We start from the raw sequence: 16311 nt of genomic DNA, 5'->3' as shown, positions 1-16311 counted from the left end.
CTATGGAGGATTTTACCTGAGCAGCAACAATTGGTCTCTTCAAGTTCCTGTCGAATATTCACTTGACGCGGGAAGTCAGGTTTGCAAAATATTTCACATCAGGATAACTTTTTGTGGTTTTAGACGTTAAGTATGACTCTTTGTTTGGGAAATGCTATCCCATATTATTTGCCAGCGTTTCAGGTCAGGATATATTTTGTGGTTTTAGATTTTAAATACGACTTGATTTTTCATTGGGAAAAAAAATGATATCCTATATTATTTTCTGTGTGTGGCTTTCATGGAAAACTTTCCAAAATATTTCTATTTTAAATGTGTATGCAAATGATCGTTTTGGAGGTTTTCTTTAGTTTTCAAATTGACTCAGTTTGAGCAGGCCCGAGCCTCCTAAAAAGTAAGAGGGAATAATTTGACAAGGAAGTATTCAATCAACGGCATGGCACTAGGAAGTTCTGAGGAACAAAGGGACCTTGGCGTGTGTGTCCATAGATCTCTGAAGGCGGAGGGGCATGTTAGTGGATTGAAAAAAGGCATATGGGACACTTGTCTTCATCATTCGAGGCATAGATTACAGAAGTAGGGAGGTCATGTTGGAGTTGTATAGAACCTTGGTGAGGCCACAGCTGGAGTACTCTGTGCAGTTCTAGTCGCCACATTATAGGAAGGATGTGTTTGCACTGGAGAGGGTGCAGAGGAGATTCACCAGGATGTTGCCTGGGATGAAACATTTAATTTATGAAGAGAGGTTGGATAGACTTGGGTTGTTTTCATTGCAGCAGAGAAGACTGAGGGGCGACCTGATCGAGATGTACAAGATTATGAGGGGCATGGACATGGTGATAGGGAGCAGCTGTTCCCCTTGGTTGAAGGGTCAGTCACAGGGGTCACAAGTTCAAGGTGAGGGACAGGAGGTTTAAGGGGGATGTGAGGAAAAGCTTTTTTACCCAGAGGGTGGTGACGGTCTGGAATGCACTGCCTGGGAGGGTGGTGGAGGCGGGTTGCCTCACATCCTTTTAAAAAGTGCCTGCATGAGCACTTGGCACGTCATAACATTCAAGGCTATGGGCCAAGTGCTGGTAAATGGGATTAGGTGTTTCTCACGTGTCGGTGCAGACTCGATGGGCCAAAGGGCCTCTTCTGCACTGTGATTCTGTGAATAACACATTTGTTTTTAAAATGTTATTTTCTTCCTTTCCCTTTTGGGGCCTTATGTCCCTAATGTGTCTGCTGGTGAATTCTGAGAGATTTTGTACAGCAGTGAACAAAGCGGAAGAAATTGACTGCCCTGTTTTCTCTTTCTCTCTTGTTGAATGTGCCTTCCTTCTGTTCTATGGCTCATCATTATGCCACAATTAAGATGGTAGATTTGTGTAGGTACTGCAATGAAAAACTTTTATGTTCTTTCCTAACTTGGCAAGGGATGAGAACCAGGATGTAACATTAAAAAAAATTGCAATTATATAACACTTCTCATGACCAGTAGACACCTCAAAGTACAAAAGCAGAAAATGCTGGAAAAACTCAGCTGGTCTGACAGCATCTGTGGAGAGAGAAACAGAGTTGACTTTTCGAGTCCGTATGACCCTTCTTCAGAGCGCTGAGGAAGGGATATATGGACTCGAAACGTCAACTCTGTTTCTCTCTCTACAGATGCTGTCAGACCTGAGTTTTTCCAGCATTTTCTGTTTTTGATTCAGATTTCCAGCATCTGCAGTATTTTGCTTTTGCCTCAGGCATCTCAAAATGCTTTACAGACAATTATGTTGAAGTGTAGTCACTGTTGTAATGGAGGAAACGTGGTAGCCAAATTGCACACAGCAAACTCCCACAAATATAAGTGTGATGATGAACAGATAATGTGTTTTTTGTGATATTCATTGAGGGGATAAATATTGGCCAGGACACCCCCTGCTCATCTTCAAAATAATGCCATGGGATCTTTTACATCCACCCGATCAGGCAGATTAAATCAATTTAAAGTCCAGTCCTAAAGACGGCACCTCCGACAGTGCAGTATTCTCTCAGTACTGCACTGGAGAGTCAGCCTTGATTTTTGTGCTTAAACCCTGGAACGGCTTTCAAAAGGAATTGGATAATATCTGAAGAGAAAAATTTTGCAGGGCTACAGGGGAAGGGTAAGGAGTGGGTCTAGTTAAACTGTTCTCGCAGAGCATCGACACAAACACGTTCGGTCAAATAGCTGCCTCCTGTGCTGTACCATGCTGTGATTCCGCGGTCCTAATTTTGTGATACACCTGTTAGAATTGCAGTGTTCTGTGCTGTTGTGCTTTCTTGTACTAATGCACTAACTAATTGGGCACCGGTTAATGTGTAAATGTCAATTCACATTTTTCAGGAAGAAATTTAACAGATTTTCATCTATGATTTATGATGGTGTAATGAAACAAAATAAAACCTTTCTTTTTATGTAATCAGTTCTCTTGAGGTCTTTATGACTCACTGGTCTTTGTGCATAAGAAGGTTAGTAAGGAAAGGCAAGTGTGTGCTTTTAGCTTGCTCACTCATGTACGTGGTACAGCCTTGTAGAATTGTTCCTATGGGCTTTTTTTGTATCATATCTTCCATTGCCTAACCTTTAAATTTACACCCTATCTTGCATGAGTCTGTGGGTGGTCTAGCATTGGAGGTGCGCAGACACATAGAGCTGTATTTAATGGAGGCAATGGGGGGGTCTCGTCTGCTGGCTGAAGAGCTGGTGAGAGTCTCATGTTGCCTCTCTTTGGGAGGGCCTGCAGCATTAAATATCAGTCAGACACTTAACTAGGCAACAGCTAGCATTCCACGGGACCAGAGAGCCCGGGGGCAGAAGTCCTACCAGCCTGCCGAGAGTTGCCGGCCAATCAGAGGTCGACAGCTCTTCAGTGTGCAGCAGCATCACCAGGTAGGTGGTGGCTGCTGCTGGTACTGCACCCACCCGAGGCCTAGGATTGTCATGGATCCAGCAAAAGTGAGTGATGGTAGGAGGAGAGCTGCAGGGGAAGAGGGAGGATAGTTGGCAGCAAGGGCAGGGGATGGCTCTCAAAGGGTTCCCCCCCCCCCGTTCCTGATTCCAGTTCTGTTGGAAGCCTGCAAGGTTTGCTTTTTAGGCTCCCTGCATGGACCTGGACCTTTGATGAATATCAGCAGGAAGGCTGTTCACAAACCTTCGCACCACAGACTTAATCAGGACAGTGGTGGGCAGGCAGCACGGTTCCCACCAGCCACCCTCCCACTCAATTAAAAGCCCCTCTGCAATGAACTGTCCATCGGAGAGGGCATTAGATTCTGCCCATGGTACCCCTGCAGTTGGAAAACATTCTGTAATATAAAGGGCCTCCATTGGCCTGATTACAATTTCTGTCCAGCCACATGACTAGCAGCGGCAAGAGGACAGTTAAATAGGAAAATGACGCTTAAAGTTCATCAACCATTGAGCATAGGCACCTCCCCACCCCCGCAACCCAATGATCTTTACAATGTGAAAGTGCCTATTATACTATCACACTTCATTCTCATAGCTCTCCAGTTCTTGCTGTGTTCCTGGGCCTATTCATTTTCAGGTCTAATGCATAGTGTTATTTGACTCAAGCAACAATAATTGCTTTAGAAAGCAATCTGTTTATTCATTTAATAGGCTAACAAGAACCCTGGAAAGCATGTGTGAAAAGGGGATTCACATTGATGATACATTTTTAAGTTGTTGTCCAAAAGAGGCGAGTTGCTGGGAAACATAACCAACATGGTAGCCACTGAAAAAGCAGATCTTAGTTAACCTGCCAATAGACTATTTTATAAGTTTCGATGTTTAATCTAGATCATTCCTTGGTTAATTCCTATTATCTTAACATCTACAATTTACGTTGGGGCCACTTCATTTCACAGTGTACATCAGTGATTTAGAAACTACATAGAACTTATAGCACAGAAACAGAACATCTGGCTGACTCCACAGAAAGTTGTCTCCCATTCCACCTTCCCCATTTTAACCTTTCACCCGATCTTTCTATTCCCTTTTCTAACGTACACTCACCTAGTTTCGCTTTGAAAGTATCTAACCTATTTAACCACTTCCTATGGTAGCAAATTCCGCATTCTAACTACTCTTTGTAAAGAAATATCTTTTTATTTCTCCGTTGGATTTATTGATAACTATCTTGTATTTCTAGCCCCTAGCTTTGGATTCTGCCACAAGTGAAAGCATTCTCTCCATATCTACCTTGAGCAGCCCATTCCTGATTTTAAAGGCCTCTGTCAGCTCACTTCTAAGCTGCCTTTCTAACAAAAAATGTTACAAAATATTTGATTTTCCCCAATAGCTCTAAACTCAATTCTGGGACCACTCTAGTAAATTGCTTTTGATCTACTTACTGCACGGTTGATGTCCTGTAGGACTTTTAAACCCTGCACCCCTTGCAGAGGGTAGTTTATGGCCCTAAATCTGCCATAACAGAAACAGCAATAAGCCTAGATTTCTCACAGTAATCTTGTTTATTTGCCATTACATATAACACAAATAACTAACCATATATGATCTGCCTTGGTGTTTTCAAGAGTACTTAGTTGATCAGACTGGTGAACACTGGAGGGCAGGAGCTGATTCTCCTTCCAGTGGATCTGAACAATAGCAACTTGCACTAATATAGCACCTTTGATATAATAAAATGTCCCAAAATACTTCATAGGAGCATTTTAAAACAAACTGAGGTACATAAGGAGATATTAGATCAAATGACTAAAAGCTTGGTGAGAAAGGTAGGTTTTAAGAAATGCCTTAAAAGAGGAAAGCGACGTAGGGAAGCAGAAATGTGTAGGGAGCTTAAGGCCCAGGAAACTGAAGGCTCAGCCACTAATGATGGAGTAACTTAAATCCAGGAAGTTCAAGAGACAAGAATTAGAGGAGCACAGATATCTTGGAGCATTGAGGGGCTGGAAGAGATTACAGAAATGTGAAGGGGCAAGGAAGGATAGGAAAACAAGGATGAGTATTTTTTTTAAAATACATTGCTTGACTGGGAGCCTATGTGTGCTAGCAGGCACAGGGATGATAGGGGAATAAGACTCGGTGCGAGTTAAGATGCGGGCCGCAGAGTTTTGGGTGAGCTTAAGTTGACAGAGGATAGAATGTGGACAACAACTAGGAGTGCATTATAATCATCAAGTCTAGAGGTAATGAAGACATGAATGAGGATTTCAATACAAGATGAGTTAACACACATGAAACCTGATAATGGTACAGAGGTGAAAATAGAGGGTCTTAGTGATGGCCTGCATATGAGGCCAGAAGCTCATCTTGGTCAAATGTGCTACCAAGGTTGTGAACACACTGGCTTAATCTCAGACTGTTACCAGGAGGAGGGATGAAGTTGGTAGCTAAGGAACAGAGTTTGGAGTGGAGACTGTAAACAACAGCTTCAGTCTTCCCAATATTTAACTGGAGGAAATTTCTTTTCATCCAGTACTGGATGTCAGACAAATAGTCTGATAATTTAGCAACAGTGGAGGATTTGAAAGGGGTGGTGATCAGGTAGCGCTGGGTCTTGGCAGCCTATGTGTGAAAACAAATGCTGTGCTTTCGGATAATGTTGCTGAGAGGCAGCTTGTAGATGAGAACTAGAAGGTGGCCATGGATTGATTCTTGGGGGACAGCAGAGATAACAGTGCAGGAACAGGAAGGGAAGTCATTGCAAGTGACAAGAATGGAACCAGGTGAGAGCAGTCCCAACAAACTGGACAACAGTGGAGAGGAGTTGGCAGAGGATGGTGTGGTCAACCATGCCAAAGGCTGCAGACAGGTTGAGAAGGACAAGGAGAGAAAGTTAACCTTTGTCATAGTCATATGGGATGTCATTTGTGACTTTGGTAAAAGCTTTCAGTGCTGTGGTAGGAGTGGAAACCTGATTGGAGGGATTCAAAGGGTTCCAGGAAAGATGGGAGTGGACAGTGATCATTTGAGGAGGATGAGAGGTAACAATACATTCAAGGACTTTGGAGAGTAAAGGGAGGTTGGAGGTGGGTCGGTAGTTTGCAAGGAATGTGGGGCAGAAACTATTGAAAGATGTAATTTTAGGGCTAGGGTAAGGAACAGCATTGGAGGAAGTTGGCCAGGTGGGCTAGTGGAAGGGAGAGATGTGTCAGAGGCTGCTGTTTGGTTGGTCTCTATCTTTGTGCGAAAGTAGTGAATGAGCTCCTTGCTCTTGTTGGAGTTGACCGGGGAGAGGGATTTAAGATGATTTAAAAACAAATTACATGTGCTTAGAGTGGGCATTAATATGTTCTACAACTGAAATACTTGTTAATTGGTGCAATTTTGAAAAGACAACAAATGAATGAAGGGCCTTGGCAATGCAGTACCATTTATCCCATGTCATCACAATAGTGGTGAAAATTCTGTCATCATTCTATGATTTGAGGGACTGGGCAAACTTCGCTGCATTTTCTTTTAGATGTTATAGAGTCTCCGAATCAATTCCTTTTTCATTTGAATGCATGCTATAAAGATTACTTGGCAACTAGCCCTAAACTTCAGTCTAGACAGAAAGCATGGCTTTGTAATAACGCTCAGCTACCTTTGTGACACTTGAGTAGGCCACTTAGTCTGCTCAGTGGCTTACCTTGATATATTATTCATAATCCAGATCTGTTGTTCTGTTGAAGGGTCATGCGGACTCGAAACGTTGACTGTATTCCTCTCCGCAGATGCTGTCGGACCTGCTGAGTTTTTCCAGGTATTTTTGTTTCTGTTCACTTATAACCTGTTCAGAAGATAAGAGTCAATTTAATCCCATCAGCATGATCGAGTTTGAGCCTTAAGTCCCAAACATGGATATGGTAAGTTTACTAATTGCTCCACCAAGTACTTTGACATTGTTATAAAGTCATGTGCTATAATTCCTAAGGAAAAACATTACTGGTGAAAGTAGAACACACTTGGCCTAAGCAGATCTTCTTTTGAGGCTGAAAAAACAATTGAGGATAAAATGAACAAGTGTTGTTAAGTCATCTTTCTGGTAACACACAACTTTATATTGTTTATAAGCTGAGTTACATTTTAAACAAGTAGACTCTTAACCATCAGAGAAGAGTTTTTCTCCCATCCTTGGGCTTGAATCAAGCAAAACAAAAGGGCAGTATGCTGAGCTACTTTGTCATTCCATTCCCTTTCCGTAAACATTTCAAAAATAATTTATTAATTATAATTAATTTATTATTTTTAATTCATATTTTTAATACTGTAAAAGCTGTAGAGTTTTTGTTACCTTTAGTCATCAAAATTATTAGTTTGTGAGAGAGGAAGGAGGGTTTGGATGAAACTATGACTTTCTACGGAAGTTGGGAGTTTCTGTGCTAGTTTTCAGTTTTTTTTTTTAGGTTTTGTGTCCACAGTGGAGAACTGCACTCCACTTTAAATTCAGTATTTCTATTCATACGGAGCATCAATGGGGACTTTTTTCCTTTTAGAATTAAAGTAAAATTCCTTGTATGAATATTTTTTTGTGAAGTGTTATATATTAGCTCACAAAACTAGGGCTATGTGGTCCTGTTCCATTGTGTTCTGCCAAAAAAAGGATGTATAAAGTTTACAACTCTCATTTTTAATCTTAAACCTCACAGCCAGTTTGAAACCTTGTTCCTGTTATCTTGTCTTTGCCATTCCTTAGTCCAGTTTTCTGTCTAGCTACACAGCCACTCATACCATATCATATATCATATCTTAATAATACGTACGTATGTGGGCATGTTAAGCTGATTGTCCCTGTCATGGTAGGCTTCCAGACCAAACAGCTTCTTTGAACCGACTGCTTGACACACTAATTTCTGTAAACTGTATGCAGGTAGTGGTTTTTGTGGTGGTTTTAGGGGAACCTTTTTGCATTGTTCCTGTTTGCAAATCAGTGAGTACACTGATCTTACTCCATGATGTTAGAACCATGTTGCCATGAGAATTCAGCAGTTCCCACAATCAGTAGCTAAACCATACATTAGAGGACTGTCTTGGATTTGATACCCAGTCAATGCTGAGTTGGCTAGGTTGGCATTAAGGGCACTGCAGTTTGAGCTCTCAACATCTCTAGCTTGGGGAGGGGAAATAGCAGCCAACATTTCCAGTGCTGTCTCTGTCCAGCAATTCCTGCTGGTTGAATAGCCTGCCAGCACTCACTAACTAAATTTACACATGAGAAATGGATGATTGGCAGGATAATGAAGAGTGGTTGCTGCCCATGGATCTGGAACTGAGCAAGCAGTCAACACTATCAGGAGGGAGGGAAGGAAACTGGGGGAAAACAAAAAGAATGTTGAATCCATAAGTTATATATTTGACACAGAGATGCAGCAAACGCCCATTAATTTCTGGCATTTCAACTGATAATATTACAAAACTATTACGGTAACATGGATGGGATTACCAGGCTGTTGGGGATCTTACCCACTGGTTGGAGAACCGGTGGGGAACCCCCATCAGTTCAGTGGGAAAGGCCCGACAGAATCAAGTGCCCTTCAGGCCTCCACTACAATTGGGGTCCCTAGTGGCAGAAACCCTGCCTGCTGAGAGCTGCCAGCCAATCAGAGGCCAGCAGCTATCCATTGCCGTGAGCAGGAGGAGTGGCAGCTGGTGGCAATGCACCCACCAGAGGCCCAGGATCATCATAGGACCCTAGACCAAAGGTGAACGAAGGTGGGGTGGGGTCTCAGAATTGGGGAGCAAGGGCAGGTAGTGGCTTTCAGCACCCCACCTTTCCGATGCATGGTCCCTCAATCAGGCTACAAGGGACTCCCTCAGGAGGTCGCTGACAAACCCAACAAGGTTTGCTCAGCTGCCTTCTGAGGACACGGGAAAGCCGTGCGGCTCCCATAGGTTACGGTGGGCTCAGGGATAATGGGCATGAATTGGCTCATTAATGACGTTACGCCAGCAATGGCCAGGAATCCTGCATCAGCCCCTTTCGCATTCCGACTTAACTGGGAAGGTTTTGCTGCTGCTGGGCGACTGACACACAGCCTTTCCTACGATTAAGTAGGCCCGGGCATCATGTTCCCATTGCGACAGGCTGCATTAAATCCAGCCCATAATTGTGTTTTTATTTTAATAAATATGTTTATACCATTGTGCTTAAATGCAAAATTTAGTTCGATATGATCTTTGGGGTACAATATTTTCAGTTGGGATGTTATGGTGAGGTTGTATAAGACATTGGTGAGGCCAACTTTGGAGTATTGTGTGCAGCTCTGGTCGCCTAACTACAGGAAGGATATCAGTAAGATTGAGAGAGTGCAGAGAAGATTTACTAGGATGTTGCCGGCTCTTAAGGAGTTAAGTTACAGGGAAAGATTAAATAGGTTAGGACTTTATTCCTTGGAGCATGGAAGAATGAGGGGAGATTTGATAGAAGTTTACAAAATTATGAGGGCTATAGACAGAGTAAATGCGAGTAGGCTCTTTCCACTTAGATTAGGAGATAAACACGAGAGGACATGGCTTTAGGGTGAAAGGGGAAAGGTTTAGGGGGAACATTAGGGGGAACTTCTTCACTCAGAGAGTGGTGAGAGTGTGGAACGAGCTACCATCTGACGTGGTAAATGCGGGCTCACTCTTAAGTTTTAGAATAAATTGGATAGATACATGGATGGGAGAGGTCTGGAGGGTTATGGACTAGGTGCAGGTCAATGGGACAAGTGGAATAATATTTCGGCACAGACTAGAAGGGCCAAATGGCCTGTTTTCTGTGCTGTAGTGTTCTATGGTTCTACTCTATCGACTTATATATCATCTGTGAAATGTTGAGGAAATTGTGGAGCAATTTAGGTGAAAACAGGGACTGGAGAGTGACAGCCTGTGCTGTTCCACTGTGAAGATTTGAAGCATTTTCAGAACTATTTTTTGCCTTTTTTTGTTTTCCATTAGTTGGAGATTTTGTGCTGTGTTCTTGTATGTCTAAAATGTTGGGGCAATTGGAATTCCATATACTTGGCATTCTGGGAGGAGGAATAAAGGATGATTGTCAGGAAATTGAGACTTTTCACTAACAACTGTGCCCACCTGCTGGTAACCACTACTTTGCACATTTATAGTTAGTAAACAACTACTGGTGTCAAGCAGTGGTAGAATTAGGATCAAAAGCATGGTTGAAAAAGTAAGCTTTTTTGAGAAGGCTATTAAGGCAGGGATGGAAATTGCAAGGTGGATGATTTGGGAGAAAGATCTCCACACTATAGAGCCCTGTCAATAATAATAGGGTGGAGCAAAGAGCTGTCCAAGAAGCTAGAGTTGGAGGACACAGGCTTGAGGGAGCTGCAAAGGTAAAAGTGGTGTGCCCATGAAGAAATTTATAAACCAGAACCTAATCAGTGACAAAGAGTCAATGCTGTAAAGCTCAAAGTAAATTGTTCCATGTTTGGATGAACAAAATCTGTAACTACACAAATGGATGTTTCACTCAGCCTAAATGAACACTGCATGAAAATGTAATTTGCTCACCATTATACTACATTGGTGACAACACTGAGAATGTTGAAATATCCTCACCTTTTCAGTTTATCAATTGAAATTAAAAGAAAGGTTGATATAAATGGGTTTGTAAGTAACATAAGTATTATTTTATTAAACAAGAAATTCAACTCCAGCAGTGTCATGATAAGGATGCAAATTTGCTGTGTTGGTTGTTCCATTGACCCAGTCTTGAGTTCAATAAATGATTGTGCATTAATTTTCTTATTCTGTGATTAAGTTAAAATAGAAATTTCTGTACTCTCTGACAAGCCAAATAACATTTACTGGTAACCGTGTCAATTTGGTTAGTGTAGGTGTGTTACAGAATCATTAAGAATTTCCAGATTTGTCATCTTGGATTTTTTTTTAATCCACAGCTGAACTATAAAGTTTACTTCTGGGTGAAAACCTTTTATTTCCTCCTTTCAGCTTGACTTGTTCTCATCTGTGACTCTGTGTGTCCACACAAAGAGAAACCTTCAAACATTTTTGAGAGGAAACCTTGGATTTACGAGCAGTTTTAAATGGCACAAGAGCCCAATGGATTTGTGTGCAATGGTCTGCCTTCTTCACCCGATGAAAATGAATTACCTTCTGGCTTTCCACAAAATATTTGTGATGATGTACCGGATGGGAAATACCTGTGCAGCTTTTGTAAAAACATCTTGAAGAAAGCATACCAAACATTGTGTGGACATCGGTACTGCTGGGCATGTGTCGAGTGGATTGTCAAGTAAGACGTTCCTACATTGATTGCAGTCTTTTTAAATAACTCTTGTATTCAGCTAAAAATAATCGTGCAGAGAAAACAAAGCTATGTCTTTAAAAAGAAAACCAGTATTTGTTTTGCTATCGTGGGTTACTATTTGTTTAAAAAAGTGGATCAATAGCATTTTGGACAGAAAAGTTATCTCTTCTGTCGCATTCACCTTATTGAGATGCTGGGTAATTGTGGCGTTACATTATAAGTTGACAAAGGGGAGAGGAATAAAAGTTTGTTGAACATTTCAAACTGCCTCTAATGCATTGCATTTTTATCTTTGCTGTAACTTTAAAAATGTTGCTTTTAGCTACCTTGTAGAACATTACAAATCAGAATATTACAAAGTTAAATTGCTGTCCTTTGTTTACTACATTATAATGTAATTTCTAGATGTTGGATTTGTGCATAGATTTAAAGTGATGCATTTTTCTGAGCTGCTCGTATTGCTTTGTACATGAAGTTGAATAGTACTTTAATTAACCCTTTGTAGACAGCACAAGAGTTTGCTGAAGAGAAACATCTAAATTTTTTTGTGCTCTTTCAAGTTGAGGGAGAGATATGTATGTAGTTCATATTACTCTAATTTTGTTGAAAATACTGTATGCAGTTTTGTGAACACAAGCTTAGTTTTAGTAAAACCATTCAGTGGCTTCTGCACACTGCCTTATTTAAAATTCATGAAGTGATATAATTACAGAAATTTAAGGGGAATTATGTTTCTCTTTCACGCTAGTTATTGTACTTCAGCTCTAACCTGCTTACTGCAGATATTGAAGTATTTTACTGTTTTTGAACAGATACAATAAAACTCCAATCTGCCAAAAATGTAAGGAAGATGAACCTCAGAGTATAAATGAAGATAGCATTTTGGGCTTGGGAAAGGTATGTGATTATTTTCTTTTATAGTGAAAGGCATCCAATAAAATTAAAGCTTAGCAGTTTTAATAGAGAATATAAAAATAAATGGAATAATTTTGTGATCTTAAATTTATTCACTGGTATGCGATGTTATTTTATTACACATGATGAATGTTCTATATTGACTTATTTCCAGCATTTTCTGTTTTTATTTCTACATTCTACTTCTGATGCTGCTTTGGGACACTGTTAACATCTTAGTAATGTTTTGGCATTTGGATTCCACCCTATCTTTTCCTCGTAACTTTTTTCCCCACAAATATGTCAGAACCAATTTCTGACTAGAAGGATGAAAAGCTTTCAGAGTAATGTATAGCTGGAGGGGTGATGAACATTTTAGTCATGTATTCTGTGTTTCTTTTTAATGACTTTTAGGCAAAGTTGAATATCTGTTTGGATGTCAGATGGAAACAAAGATTAACTGACTACTATATTACTGCATATATAGTAATTAATGTAATTTAAGCATAACCTCAAGCTATTGCTATGCTGGAGAGCTCTGTAGGCCAATTGCAGGCACAAACCTGCAACATATAGGTTATATTAAAAAAACAGACTGAGAATGAAACTTTGTGCAGATTTTAATGTTTTAACGTAATTTAGTCAAGTTTCTTAGAATTCTTAATGTTAAAATTTAAATCCATACTTATAAGGATAAATCACATTTTAGAAGTGACACATACTCATGTCAAAATGTGACCAGGGTGATGTGGTGGAGGTTGTAGTTGAGACCTTCACACTTCCCACAAGTTACCCCCTTATTACGACAAGAAATTTCCATTGAGTAGATTTCCGTTTCACATTGATGTGTGCTAACAGTTCTTCATAAAGGCCAGACACATTGTGACTACTTTGCTAAGAATTCTTGCACCACTCAATTCAAACAGGAAATTTATTTATGACTAGACTCTTTCCTGAACTCTTAGAGGTGGATTCTTAAATAACACTAGTTCAAGATTCTGTTCCCCCTAGAAAAGGCCCTGCCCACAAAACTAGCCACCCCCGCCCCAGTATGAAAAATTATTTTATTTACTAAGAAACCGAATGACGTACATCGATGATAATAGTAGATGGTTTAGCATAATTTTTGTTAAGTCATTTCAAATAATTTTACATCTGGTTGCTTAAAGGTGGAGTACTGGACGCTCCAAGTAAAAATGCTTACTTTTGCTGATAAGCTAATTTTCAGCTATATTAATACAACTAAAGCAGATTACAGCTCTTAAATACTTTTTAAATCAAAGAGAAAAAGATAAACAATTACATTCTTTCATGCCGCCCAGTTGTGCTGGGTCGTGGAAGGGTTTATGTTTGTGATTATGCAATTGATTTTTAACCGTAGCCTAAACGTCACAATTTCGAAGGCAATTTTTGATTGTGCCCAAAATGGAAATTCTACCCTTTTGCTTTTTAGCCCAGATGTGTGAAGTGCTCAGACCTCTGCATAACTTCTGTAAAATTAAAGATTTGTATGTTAAGTCTGTCTCTTCTAGTAAATTGGGTTTATGCCAAAATTGTGGGTTGGTTTATTACAGAAATCCCCTCTGTTAATGTAAGTTGTATAGTAAGGCTTTACTTATCAATCAACTTGAATATTGTATTCTTTAAACCTTATTTCCTGTTTAATAGCTTTTTTGTGATGTTGAAGCAATATTGCACAAATGTGTGTTCTCATAATATTTAAGCATAAATTATTCTGTACTTTAATTGTTGTTTCCTGTGTTAAAGAACTCACATCTGATGAGGAACTTAAAATTTTAAGGTATTAATTCAAAATTAACACTATAACAATGCCAGCGTGACATAAAAATGGCTGCTAATTTGAATTGTTGCCAATATGCATAAAGTAAACACAATGTTCTTCAGACTGTGAAAATTGGGAAGCAGCCAGATTAGCCAGCTGCCTGTTTAGAGTTTGAAACTTTATAAATTAAAACATGAATCGAGTTCACTGTTAGATAAGGTGATGTTTCTCACCAAAACAATACACAATCACAGCTTGTTTTTAACTCTACTGAACTTACTCAAACAGACATGTAGGGTGGAATTTTCCCAGATTTGCACTAAGTGCAGTAGAGAGCGGGTAAAACGACGTTTTAAACCCCCCCCCCAGCCGCTCTGGCGTGTTTTCACACCATATCACCCCAAACCCGCCGGATTATTTATGTACTCCAAGGAAACACACCATTTCTATGGCAGGCAGGCTCTCATTTGCCTGCCCGCCATCACCTCACCGGGCACCATATTTAAAGTTCAGCCACATGAACACATCTCAGTGCTTCCAGACCACCACTGCTGCACAGAAGACATGGCTCTGAAACTGAAGAAGATTGCAGCCCCCAGGTTCTGTGACGCACCCCTCAGACGCCTTTTGGATGCTTTGGAGGCCCACCGGGATGTTCCCTAACCCAACTCTGGCTGCCGGATGGGCAGCAACAGCTCTAACCCGACTTGGGAGGTGGTGGTCAGTGCCAACACCCTTCAGAAGAGGACAGCTACCCAGTGTTGCAAGAAGATGAATGATCTCCTCTGTTCCGCCAGGGTAAGTCACTCTTCTCATCACTCTCAACTCTCACACTCCCAAACCCATCGCACATCCATAGGGCCCTCATTCACTGTCAGTCCAAGGGACATTACCATTCACACTCACCTCATCCCATCCCCACCCACACAGGCCAGGCATACTTATCATCTGGCCTAGCAGGCGTCCTGTTTACACTTTCTCCATCTCTGTTCATGCAGGACAAGCTGGTACACAACAAGAGTGAGAGGCTGCAGACCAGTGGCGGAATGCCCGAAATCAAGGTCTTCGTTGAAAACAGAGCCATCCAGCTGGCCAGCAAGGAACTGGCCCTGTGCTGAGAGTACGGCCAGTGGTGCTCTACCAAGTGAGGGTCCAACAGTACAACAACCATCAGACAACTGTGCTGTGAGTGATGTGTCCTGTTTCACAGGCTACTGCCATGCACTAATTATCTCTCCTTGCTTTCACAGGCACATCTGCCAAACAGCTGACGGAGACCACGACCCAGGGCCTCCAACCAAGTCCCGATGAGAACTTTGCAGAGGAATCTGGAGGTACTCTCCCTGAAGTCCTGTCACAGCACTCACCCATACCCTTCACCAGCACAGAGACATACACCTCGGTTGTATCTAGCTTTAGAATGGACCCGGGATCACAATCTGGTGAGCACATTGCACCGTCCGATCCACAGCAGGTGGAGGCAGGGACTTCCCAGCCTTCCGGCACTCAGAGGACTGCTGGAGGCCAGAACTTTGCTGAGTCTGAGTCAGATGACGAGCTTCTGGACTCGGTCATGTTACAGATGCTTGAGCTGCAAAGGTAAGCTCGGGAATGTGAGGAAGGGATATCCGCTGCACTCCTCAGATTGTACATCCACCTTCAGTCTGAGGTGATAGCACCAGCATGCCAATGCATTGAAGTCAACACTGGTAGGCTGGCAGCCGGTATGGAGACCTTGATCCAAGACCGCTCCTGCACTGCTATGCGGGCTCAACTCCATCGCTGATGCCATAGTTGGCCTCCAACAGTGTGTACCCGAGAGGAGTTCCAGGCAGTTCAATCTTAATCCAGCTACCCTTTCTGCTCACGGAGTCAGCCAGGGGCCCTCGGGCACCCATAGGGAGGAGGATCGGCAGGTGCACACTCCGGGCCCATCCATCCAGGTGACCCGGAGAGTGTCCAGCCCATCGGATTCTCCTGTTCCTGTGACCTCAGTAGCTCCAGCTCCAAGGCCAAGGAGGGTGCCACTGCCACACAGCATGACCCTGAAAACAGGCTGAGCACTCCAAATCTTGGCCCTCCAGAGGACGACTGCCAAAGTCATCACAGACAGGGTGTCGCAGTCAGCAGGCTGCCTCCACCTCCGCTGTGGATGTCCGGGGAGTACCAAGGCGTAGAGACAGGGTTAGGAAAGTTCAGAAGAATTAACTCTTTTGGAGTCAACTAAATAAACTAAATTAACAAAATCAGGGACAAAACAAACACAGCCCCTAAATTAGGGAACTGTAAAACCAAAGATAAATTTTAAAGGAAACTTACAAACATCAAACCAAAATGTGATTAAGGGGGGTCTATAAAGCACCCCAGACCCCGCAGTGCCCATCGGGCACGGAAGGCCTC

The 16311-nt window shown here is 41.8% G+C and overlaps 1 protein-coding gene across 5 annotated transcripts in view; it reads left to right on the top strand.

The window, feature by feature from the left end:
- The window catches only part of traf1 (TNF receptor-associated factor 1), a 44392-nt gene that overhangs the window by 814 nt on the left and 27267 nt on the right, over nucleotides 1-16311 (top strand). For 4 of the 5 annotated variants that reach the window (XM_078549963.1, XM_078549964.1, XM_078549960.1 and 1 more), the window contains exons 2-3: nucleotides 10916-11219; nucleotides 12047-12131. In XM_078549963.1, the coding sequence (XP_078406089.1) occupies nucleotides 11011-11219; nucleotides 12047-12131 (294 nt within the window). In that variant the 5' untranslated portion in view covers nucleotides 10916-11010. Of the gene's footprint in view, nucleotides 1-6684; nucleotides 6829-10915; nucleotides 11220-12046; nucleotides 12132-16311 lie in introns of those variants that run through there. The other variant, XM_078549962.1, reaches the window with a different exon arrangement.

The sequence above is a fragment of the Cetorhinus maximus genome, chromosome 10, assembly GCF_964194155.1.
Source record: "Cetorhinus maximus chromosome 10, sCetMax3.hap1.1, whole genome shotgun sequence".
In the NCBI taxonomy this organism is placed as follows: Eukaryota; Metazoa; Chordata; class Chondrichthyes; order Lamniformes; family Cetorhinidae; genus Cetorhinus; species Cetorhinus maximus.
The sequence above is the reverse complement of the archived record's forward strand: the minus strand, read 5'-3'. Positions and strand labels throughout refer to the sequence as shown.